At 38.1% G+C, this 11,638-nt stretch overlaps 1 protein-coding gene across 2 annotated transcripts in view; it reads left to right on the forward strand.

Annotated features, from left to right (window-relative positions):
- Window positions 1–11,338, forward strand: part of LOC122812941 (cytochrome b-245 chaperone 1) — a 209,844-nt gene extending 198,506 nt beyond the window's left edge. For both annotated transcript variants that reach the window (XM_044085014.1, XM_044085013.1), the window contains exon 7: window positions 9,231–11,338. In XM_044085014.1, the coding sequence (XP_043940949.1) occupies window positions 9,231–9,366 (136 nt within the window). In that variant the 3' untranslated portion in view covers window positions 9,367–11,338. The remainder of the gene's footprint in view (window positions 1–9,230) is intronic.
- The last annotated feature ends 300 nt before the right edge of the window (window positions 11,339–11,638 follow it).

An 11,638-nucleotide genomic window follows, 5' to 3' on the forward strand; every position in this document is an offset into this window, starting at 1 on the left:
TGCTAAAAAGGGGGGATATAAAATATTGCACAATAACTATAGGAGTCAGTCAGAGGAGGTTAGAAAAGATTGGGAAGAGAGACTGGATAAGTAATTTACAAGGGGATAATGGGAGGACACACACACACATTATATATATATATATATATATATATATATATATATATATATATATATATATATGGCTCCCAAGATCCACAGGCAGACTCCAAAGAAAGCTTCCTCAGGTAGATGGCAAATGTTGCAGGTGTGATGGGGAACAAAGTAGTAACTGGGAATATATATCTTGGGAATGTAATGAGCTGGCAAACTTTAAAAATTCCCCTACAAAGTACTGCATCAGAAATATTGGATTAGATGAGTGTAACTAAGGAAATGATTGTTTTGAGCTGAGACAAATGATTTGAATTGCCTAGATATAGAAAGGCCTGGTTAAATTTAATTATTGTGCCAAAAAGCAATTACTAGAAAATAGAAATCAAAGTTTAAACGAAATGTATTTGAAGTATTGAATATTGTAACAGAGATAAAAGAACTGGAAGTGGGACCTTTAGAAAAGGGTAGGAACAGATTACACAGAAATTGGAAACAATAAATGCAGACTAAGGAGTGAAGTTTACGGGAAGGCAGGAATTGAGCAGTTTATGTAGTGTTGGACTGGTAGATGTACAAAAAATATATGTGATGTATAATGTATGCAACTAGGAACAAGTTAATATTTTTTTATTTTATATAATTGTATGCTTCCCTATGTTGTGATAATTTAATAAACATGTTAAAAATAAAACTCATGTAGTCTCTGAATTTGCCGTTCTGAAAATGTTTAAGCACTTTATTACAGAAAGAGCTCATGCCAGTTGTTCCCCTAAACAGCTACCCACTTCTAAAAAATTTTATCTATGTTGAAGGTCATCAGATCTGTTAAGATGCATGAAAAGAAAACCAGGCATATATTTGTAGTCTGAAAATAAAAACAACAAACATAAATTATATTAAAAAGCTGTCTGGAGTATTTGCCTAAGCAGCTACCCATTCTGAGAAAGTTTACTACTTTTAAAAAGGCAGTTGACTTTGGCTAGGAATAAGGTAATTTTCCAGATGCAAAATGTAGGCAACCATTTTGTTTACTCTTTAAGTTGTTAGAACCTATTTTACAGAAAGCCCACCCCCCAATAATTTAACAGCTGCTCCCCCTTTTGAAAAATGTTGATTTACTGTGAAAAATAGACCATCAAATATTGCAAGGAATAAGGCTGTACTTCCTGAAGTACAGAGATAGCCCCTCCGTTTACAGATTTAAAAGTAAATTATTCAGTTACAGAATAGTACCCACATTAATCATTAGAGTGCCATTTTTGAGTCAGTCTGCTGCCCTTACAAAGCCAACTATAAGTGGCAAGGAATAAAGGAGAATTGTCAGAAGCACAATACTAGACAAATGTTTTACAAATGTAAAAATTCAAAAGATAAGAGTGTGTGTTCATTTTAGTTATATCAGAAGTGATGCATACAACAGTAAACTTTATCATTCAAACCGCACACAAAAAAATGCACAGCTGAACAAAATTTTGTTTCTGCAAGCTCACATACAAATAAACAAGCACATATACAACATAAATACACAGGAAAGCAACAACATCATAGTCCAAGCCAACTGAAGGTACAGAAAGCTTCATCAGTCATGCATGGCTCATTCACGGTCACAGTGACTGCATCCATCCGCTCCCTCCACAATGCTACTAGCTCCATTTCAACACCCACAACATCCAAAAGTCCCAGTTAGGCTCCTTCCAACCAACCAAGTCTCAACTCCAGATTTAAACAGTCTGACATAGTCAGGTCTTCCACTACCTGCATCCATCACCACTGTCACCACCAGAAGTCCCAAATGGCCTCAACCAGTTCAGTGATCTCCCCACGGTCTCCCATAATCTCCTCCATTCATGCTGCCATTGCCTCATCTCCAACACCAGCAACATTTTCAAGAACAAGTCCAGTCCCACCGACTAACAATCTCCGATCCGATTCGCTCAGCAGACAAAAGCCATGTGTAATGGAACATAAAAAATACTGTAAACACAAGCTCCCTGGACCAGACTGTCAATCCATTAACCAGGGGTGCAACCATATCTGGTCCTCACTAATATGGGGAAGTGCTGCACACCCCTAATGTAATGTCTTCCCTGGTGAAGTCAGACCACAAATTGGTATTCTTTGAAGTAAAAATGAAACCTGGACCCCCACCTAATCCTGGAATATTCAGGAATTACTCTAAGGCTAACTTCCTGCTATTAATTGATTTCCAGCCCCCTAAACCTTGAGAACATTACTTCTATGCAGAACTGTTCGCAGAAGTCCTATACAATTATGTTAATAGTCCCATAGAAGCAGCTGTACCCACCGGGGAGAAGTACAAAACTTACTCAAAAGAGTAGCCACCCTGGCGGAATCACAAAATCAGCAGGTTATATAATAGAAGGAAGAAAATCATCGCAAAAATCAGGAAGTGCAGCATCCAGCAGGATAAAAACACTCTCATCAGACTAAACAAAAAAGTCTGATGACAAAGTCTACCAAAGCCAAATTTGAGGTAAATTTGGCCTCCCAGGCAAAGGGCAACCACAAGACATTCTTTAGCTATGTCCGCAAACTGAAAAGCAACACAAAATTCAGCTCCAACTTTACCCCTCTCTCCCCCTCAACCTTACCTCAAGAAATACCATCAAATATAGCTCCCCTTGGTATCGCTAGGGAACAGATCCTTAATGCTGTCTGTAAGGCCAAGAACACTGCATCAATGGGCCCATACAGTATCCCAGGATGCTTTCTAAATAGCATGAAACATGACTTATCAGGCCCTCTGGAATTGCTATTTAACTGCAGCTTCCAAAAAGGCTTTGTGCGTCATTAATGGAGAACAGCAACAGTCATCCCTCTGCACAGAGGTGGGCCATCTACAGACCCAGAAGTCTCAGTACTCTTGTATGCAAAGCCATGGAAAGAATTATCATGGAGATGATCAGTAAAGATATAGTAAACCCCCATACACTGGACCCAGCCCAGTTTGGTTTCATCAAAGGCTGGTCACTGAAGCACTGGATGAGGGCAAAATGATTCACACTGCCTACCTTGATCTGGCCAAAGAATTTGACACAATACCCCACTTGAGGACTGTTGATAAATTCAAGAGGTTAGGTACAAATCTGTATGTCACCTGGTGGATATTGGGGGAGACCCCCCCCCCCACAAAGAGGCCAGTCACAAGTGGAGTCCCACTGGGGTTGGTTCTTGGACTGCTCCTTTTTGGCATATACTTCTGTAAAGTCAAGGCCAATGTCACTGGTCTCTGGCTGACTAAATTTGCAGATGATTGCAAATTAGGAGATGTCAGTGAATCCCACACCAACACAAATGTTCTCCAGGAAGGGCTGACACAAACAACTGATGTCAGAGCCATGGACTAAAACTGAATGATAAGAAATGCATAATAGTATCCTTTGGGAAGTCATCCACCCCTGGTAACTATCCTATTGACAGCACACCCCTTAGAGCTGACGGAGTAGTCAGGGACACTTGGGGATACACATATACAGTAATCTAGCCTTTGGCCATCATGTATCTAAAGTAGTGAGGAAAACGTTCTATGTTGCGCAACTTCTAAACAAAGGTATGTCCAAGGAAGTCACTGTTCCACTGTATTCGGCATTCATCAGATCTGTCATTGACTATAATGTCCCCTTTGGTATGTACTTAACCAGGCATATCCAACTATTGGAACATCCACAGAGGTTACTCATTAAAAGGATACAGGGCATAAGTAAAATGTCCTATGCAGACCGCCTCAAGGCCCTATCCCTGTATTCTGTCTCCTATAGGCTGTTGAGGGGAGATCTATGCCTTGCATACATGGCATTGTCAGACCCCACTCTGATGGAACTTGTGCATATCCACAAAACAAACACCACCAGAATTACCCATTACTTAAACCTTGCCTGTGATATTAATTGGACCTGCTCTGGAGAGACAGGTGTATATCTCAGAAACTACCCCATCTCTGGAATAGGCTCCCCGTCCATGTGAAGCAGAGTTCCTCCCTAACCCAATTCCAGTATAGCCTGGACAAATGGCTGGAGAACAGGAAATTCATCCCTGTCTTGGCACCTATGTCTCTAATAGATATAAGCAACCTGTAAATGGTCCATCTTCCAGGCCCCTCTTTGCTTGTAAATGTTTCATCTCCCAAGCCCCTGCTTACACTTATCAGGGGTACCAGAACATGTCAAAGATGCGGGATGCATAGATAGGCCCTTGTGGTCATTAGCCTAGTAAACACCTATGAACCTATTGTTAGTAAATAGTGTTTATTTTCACACTGAGAATTTCCCCTTAATGCAGTTGTACAATACTTTAACGTATTGTTGCACTTTCTGTAGCAAATGTAAATAAATAGTTAAACATGGGAGTAAGCTCCTTACCATACATAATGTCAAATGCTCCAGTGTTAAACTGTTAACTATAAAATTAATTTTGTTGATTAGGCCGAACCCTTGAAAATCTTGAAGATGAAAACTCTTGACATGACATCACAAAAGGCTAAACTCATAATGTCTCAGTAGCTACATTAGTGTATACGCTGTTAATTTTCCATGCTAAGTACAGCAAAAGGGGAAGTCTTATCTCCTAGTGAGAGTTGTTGTCGGCTATGTCTCACAAGTGGAGCACCCTACATTGAAAATTAACACATATAATGATTACTAAGTAAACAGTTATTCCTTTAAAGTAGTATGCTGCTTGTGCTTGCTCAAAATGATTTGCCGGTGTATGTAAATAATTGCCTGTATTCAAATTGGCATCATTTTGTGGGTGTGATCTCACACACACACACACACACACACAAAAAAAAACAAGTTGGCCATGAAACTAAAACATCAAAAATAATTAAGCAATAATCAATGAGTGGGTGTGGGTGTGTGAGGATTTCCCCACAGTTGGTGTGGTTTAATCACAAGTCGGTTATTGCAATTATACAATGACATTATTACATCCGAGTGACGCCTCCACGTGCATCTGCATTTAACTCATGTTGATGCCTCTAGGTGTCAAATGTTGCTTGTTCATATTTGCATCAATAATTCCAAAACCATGTACATATAAGGTTTTAAAAAATTTCAGCTTTTGTATAAATATTTGACCTCTGTCTGGTGCAGGTAAAGAGATATTAACTGTTGTTTTTATGATATTAATTTATATAGATATAATTTTCACATTTTTCTGAATATCTCAATGACCAAGTAACACAGACAGAAGTCTTTAGCCTCTTATGAAAGCTCTCAGCTAGATGAATAAAATGGTGCTGACAGTGTGTCTAACTTGCTGAGATATTGTAAGTTGTTTATAAAGTATGACATACGTAATAGTTAATGTGTTTACTGTGACTTAAATTCAGTTTAAGACCTAGAACATAAAGAATAGTACCATTATAAAAACAGTTTGTGCTGAAAAGTTTGACATATATGATTCCAGAGATATGAATATTTGAAATAATTTGATTCTGTCAAAAGGCTTAGGCTCTGCTCATTGGATGTTACAGTGCAAACTTCCTGAGCTCCACTGGAGTGAATGAGTTAAAGAAATTGCTTACCTTTTTTAAATATTGTCTTTGTAGAACGGCGCTGTAGTGTTACTCCATGTTGTTTCTTGTTCTTCAGATTTGTAGATGTACTACCCGCATAGCTCTCAACCTTCCATCCTCAAAATGAGGAACACCAGCCCTCATAATGTGGAGCAAATGGGCAAAATGTGAAACATACTAACAGCTTACTAAGAAAGTCAAATAAGAAGGTCATAGGATGGTTAAAATATGCTGTTTTTACTTATAAAAAAAGATCTTTTAATGAATTAACATGATTTGTTTCTGTTTACCATGGATACCAGTTAAAACATTCTTAACACAGAATGTGTGTCAGACCCTTTCAGTGTGGAACTTCGAGGAACATGAACTTTTTAAGACCCCAAATGAGGTACATTCCTTGTAATGAGGTACACTTGAGAAGTATGACTGCCCGTGTATGGGAGTTGCATTCCCTCTCTCTTGCACAGTACATCAGTGCTGTTCAGTAAAGCAACAGAGAAATGAGAATCTCTGTTAACTTTTTTTTAACTATAAAAATAGATAAGCTTAGAGGTATAAGAGACTGCCAAGATAGAAGAGAAATACAAGGAAAATCAGGAATGTTTCTTTAGTTTTGCAGAACATACCTGATTTGCCTTGTATTTGGTCTGCCCTCCATATATAGCTCACAACCTCTTAGTTCAAGAAATGTGAGAAAGTCTTAAATAATGGGGGGGGAGACAAAGGCCTTAAAATAGGGACAGATTGTAAATGTTGCTCGTATAAACTTAAAAAGCTGCTAGAATAACAGGATTTGTGTTGGCATGCATTGTCTGAAGGATATAAAGTCTGAAACTCAAATGTGTCATTATTTAGGGACTTCACTCCTCAGTGATTTATCAGAGAACCACAAATTTTATACGAAACAGACCAAAAAATACTGAGGCAAAAATCTGGACTTTTTTCTATTAGCATATGCTGAATTTACAACGGGCATGCTGGTTGGGCTGTCCACTGAGCACGCTTGTCTTTGAATAAAAATGACCCATTACTGCATAATCTTTGTTTCATTTTCAAACCAATTACAGCGTCAATATCAGGAGTATACCCAGCAATTAAATTGACTGTAAAACACAGAAATATGATAAGTGTGACAATATACTTTAAATTAGTAGAAATGAGCTGACTTGTTAATGGATGTTCAGGGTGAGCAGCAGCACTGTCAGCGACCCAGATACAAATATTGGTTCGGCTATTGTCAGCTGGCTGAGGGGGGGGGGAGGAGAGATTTTAACCAGTGGCCTGCATGCCTTCCCCCAGGGAGTGGACTTTATCTCATAAGGAAGCCCAGAGATACTGTGAAGAGATGGCCTTGTTAAGAAGTGGTCATTACAGTGGATATAAAAAGTGTACACACCCCCTGTTAAAATGCCAGGTTTTTATGATATAAAAAAATGAGGCCACAGTAAATCATTTCAAATCTTTAATGTGTTAGGGGAAGAATACAAACAAAAGTACAATCAGCGGGTTGCATAAGTGTGCACACCCTTAAACTAATACTTTGTTGAAGCACCTTTGGATTTAATTACAGCATTCAGTTTTCTTGGGTAGGAGTCTATCAGCATGGCACATCCTGACTTGGCAATATTTGCCCACTCTTCCTTGCAAAAGCGCTCCAAATCAGTCAGTTTGTGAGGGCATCTGTTGTGCACAGCCCTCTTCAGGTCACCTCGTAGATAGGTCTGGGTTCTGGCTGAGCCATTCCAAAACTTTTTCTTGTAGTGAAGCCATTCTTTTGTTGATTTGGATGTATGCTTGGGGTCATTGTCATGTTGAAAGGTGAAATTCCTCATCTTCAGCTTTCTAGCAGACGCCTGAAGGTTTTGGGCCAGAAGTGACTGGTAGTTGGGAACTGTTCATAATTCCCTAAACCTTGACTGAAGCCCCAGTTCCAGCTGAAGAAAAGCAACCCCAAAGCATGATATTGCCAAAAACATGCTTCACCGTGGGGATGCTGTTCTTTTGGTGATGCAAAGTGGTGTTTTTGCGCCAAACGTACCTTTTGGAATTGTGGCCAAAAAGTTCAACCTTGGTCTCTCTCGTCAGATCATAACACATCCTCCCACATGCTTTTGGGAGACATGATGTATTGTTTTGTAAATTTTAGCCAGGCCTGGATGTTTTTCTGTGTAAGAAAAGGCTTCTGGTCTTGCAACCCTACCCCATAGCCCAGACATATGGAGAATACAGGAGATTGTTGTCACATGTAGTACACAACCAGTATTTGCCAGAAATTACTGCAGCTCCTTCAGTGTTGCTGTAGGTCTCTTGGCAGCCTCCCTGACCAGCTTTCGTCTTGTCTTTTCATCAATTTTGGAGGGATGTCCAGTTCTTTGCAACGTCACTGTTGCCCCATGTTTTCTACACTTTTTGATTGTCCACTGTGTTCCATGGTATCCATGGTATATCCAATGCTGTGGAAATTTTTTTGTACCCTTCCCCTGGCTGATACCTTTCAACAATGAAATCCCATTGATGCTTTGTAAGCTCTCTGCGAACCATGGCTTCTGCTGTAGCAGGCAACTCAGTAAATGTCAGGGAAATCCTACTAGGACAGCTGAACTTTATTTGGGGTTAATCAGAGTCTCTAATTGATGGCAGGTGTGTACCGAAGACTGAATGCTGTAATTAAATCAAAAGGTGCTTCAACAAAGTATTAGTTTAAGGTGTGTACACTTAACGTTTTTTATATTTTTCCCCTAACAGATTTGCTTGTTTTTAATTGAACTGTACAGGTTATAGGGTCACATTAAAGGTGGGAAAAGTTTTGAAATTATCTATTGTGGTCTCATTTTTTATATCACAAAAACCTGGCATTTTAACAGGGGTCTGTAATTTTTTTATATCCACTGTATGTAGTGTAAGTATGTGGAAGCAGGCACATCTAGGCACTACATGCCAAATATACTTGTACCTGCAGGGGAGCAGGATCAGTCTGATGGAAAAATGCCCTTCAGGTGCATAATGACACAGCCCATTTCTAACTCTTAAACATTCAAATATCTAGTAGAGGAGAAAAGCAGGTAGCCAGCTGTCTGTTAATGACAGGGGTGCAAAATACAGAAATGAGAGCATGCATCATCTGCAGCATAATTCTGCATAGGAAGTAAGACATAGTAGAGACTAAGCATATTCCTTAAATGGAACAGGTGTACATAAGTGTTACTTGGTTACTTTCATGCCACTGATGTTATGTTTTTATGCCAGTGACTGCATTACTCTGTTATTTTGTATCATGTTGGGGGTTTGATGAAATGCATGCTTATGACAGGCAGACTAATTCTTGGGTTCTTTTTAAAAATATGAAACCGGGTTAAAACAGGAACAGATGGCAACAAACTGTAGACTTTATAAAATAAGATGTTCCTATGCTAAAATGACCTGGGTTCCATTTTGACACTCCTCAGACTAAAGCTAATTATTAAGCTGTCTTCAAAAGTAATTTTATGCTTGTACTAATGTAAAAACTTGTTAGACAAATTACATCTCTTTGGAAAACCTGCTTTTCAGTCCTTTCTCTTTTTCTATTATAACTGAATTGTTTTCTTTTTCTTTCTAGTGAAGTTGACTGCATTGCAATGCTGATTATAAAGTTTCTAGACCTTGATCTTATCAAGAGCTCAAGAGAATTCTCACGGGACAGTGACACGGATAACAGTGAAACAGCAGTAAATCAGGAAAAGAAATCACAGTGATTTTGCTGATTTGGAATTTGCCTTATGATTATTTTGAAGAAAAACAGTATTTCCAGCAACAGCAAGAGTTTCCCAGGATCAAACATACAAACATGTTTGCATGAAAAAATTGTTACTTCTTCTGAGGTTACTTATAATGTAAGTTAGGAAATCTCTCTCTTCCTCCCTTTGCTGCATATTAGGATCACACATTGTTTATGCATTTTAGTTTGTATTTTTACAGCAGTTGCTCTGTAGAGAAACTGGTGTAATCAAATGTAGGTGGTTATTATTTATATGTCAGGTTTTAATGTTTTTACAGCAGCAGCTTTGCAAAAAAATTGGTGTAATTAAATATAGGTAGTTTTCCGCAAAGGGACTGTGACAACCCAAGCTTGTTGCAACAGATACCAGCTGCTTGGCTACTGATCTGATTACATTAGGCATTATAATGAAAGCATTGAATAGGCTAGCTGTCACTATCTTGGTTGGGTAAGCTGAGTCATGAAACAAAGCCAGTTGTCTTCATACATACCATTAGAACAAGAAAAGCTGCCTATGGTGCCAAATGTATTAATGCTGTTAAGTGACACATATGAAGTCTGACATTTTTCCCAAACATTTTCATAGCCATTGGTTATGACCGAGTTGGAAACCATAATTGCAAAACAACCACTGTCAAATTAAAATTAAATAAATAGTTAACCAGATAAATAAAGGATGGATGTCAGAGTCTTCTGTCAATAAAAGTTGCAAGGCAGAATAAGACAAATGTACCATAACATTATGAATTTTGAAAAGCACCTTGAATTTTGGGGTGGCATTAGATTGCATGAAAGTTCTAGTAGCACACTACACCCTGAAACAATACTGGCTCTTGTTCCAAAATCCAGAGGTCTCATAATAAGAATTATGCTACTGGTAGGTGAAGACCCATATGAGATACTTAAAAACACTATGGGTGGTGTCAGACAATACAGGTTCTTGCTGTTGTAAACAGAACAAGAAGGGAGTTTTTTTTAATTATTTGTGTATTTTTTTATTTGAACTTGTGTGGACTGTCTAACTACAGTGATGGCTCAGTAGTTGCAGTGGGTACTTTAGTTTCACACCATGGCCAGTACAGTGTTTATGTTGTGTGTGAACTTGCTGCACTATGAAATCACTGTGCACGATCACTTTGACACCACAACTGTAGTACATTAACTAGTATAAGATTCAATTCCTACCTGTGTATGAGACATGGTTTATATCCATTGCAGACATAGTTAAAAAAAAAAAACACTATTTGGCCACAGCTTCTAATTCTTACAGTGCCACCACCTTTTTTGGGTGTATTATAAACCTTACTGGTTGTCAGCAGCTGGTAATGCATTATCCTTTTTTTGTATTTTTTTAATGATTGAAAAAAATAGGTGTAGTAGCCTGACTAGTCATTTTGCTTTTTCAGAGCTGAAGTTGTTTTGCTAATTAAAACATTTAAAACAATCTAAACTGTACATAGTAATTAATTTAAAGATATCAGAGTAATGTATTATTATGGTACTCTTTTTATATTTTGTGTGCTGCAGTTATTTGGATTGTTAGTCCTTTTAGTGTGATAAATATGCTTTCCTTCTTTTTGTATGCATAACTGCATTCATTCATGACTAACCTTGTACTTTTCCCATAACTGCTAAATTAGAATGGTGTGACTGAGTTTAATGCTTGCACTGGATGTAATACTGTAACAGCTGTGTGGGTTTATGGGCATACCTGCAGTGGTAATATCGCACTGCATTTACGCCCATCTCTGTTGGAGTAGGACATTTTTATCACATGAGTTGGTGGGCAGTACTACAGAGCACAGTAAGTAAACTGATGAAAGGAAGTAATCATACAGTCATCTTCTAAGTCTGGGCATCATATGTCTGTTATATATTTCTTTTTTAATAGTGCATTTTTGTAGTTACTTTTTTCAAGAAAAAATAAATAAACTTACTCTTTAATTTCATAACTCTTAAGTGCCTCCTTTATCATCTAATATTCAAAGTACTGTTTGTTTAAATCTTTGTGACCAAGTTTAAGTGATGGAAAACAAATGTCAGGCTTCTTCACATAGTAGTGGATACACCGTCATCTGTCTGCTTTATACTGATGTACAGACATTTCCCTTTGTTATTACCTCATTGTTTAATGTATGTTTAATTTCCATCATTAATTAGTGACTTAAGCAGTCAGTGGTTTGCCAGAAAACATACAAATCCAAAAAAGAGAATAAACTGAACACCAGGACTGTAATTCAGTTTATTCT

The sequence above is a fragment of the Protopterus annectens genome, chromosome 10.part0 (assembly GCF_019279795.1).
Source record: "Protopterus annectens isolate FY-2018-M chromosome 10.part0, PAN1.0, whole genome shotgun sequence".
Taxonomy (NCBI): domain Eukaryota; kingdom Metazoa; phylum Chordata; order Ceratodontiformes; family Protopteridae; genus Protopterus; species Protopterus annectens.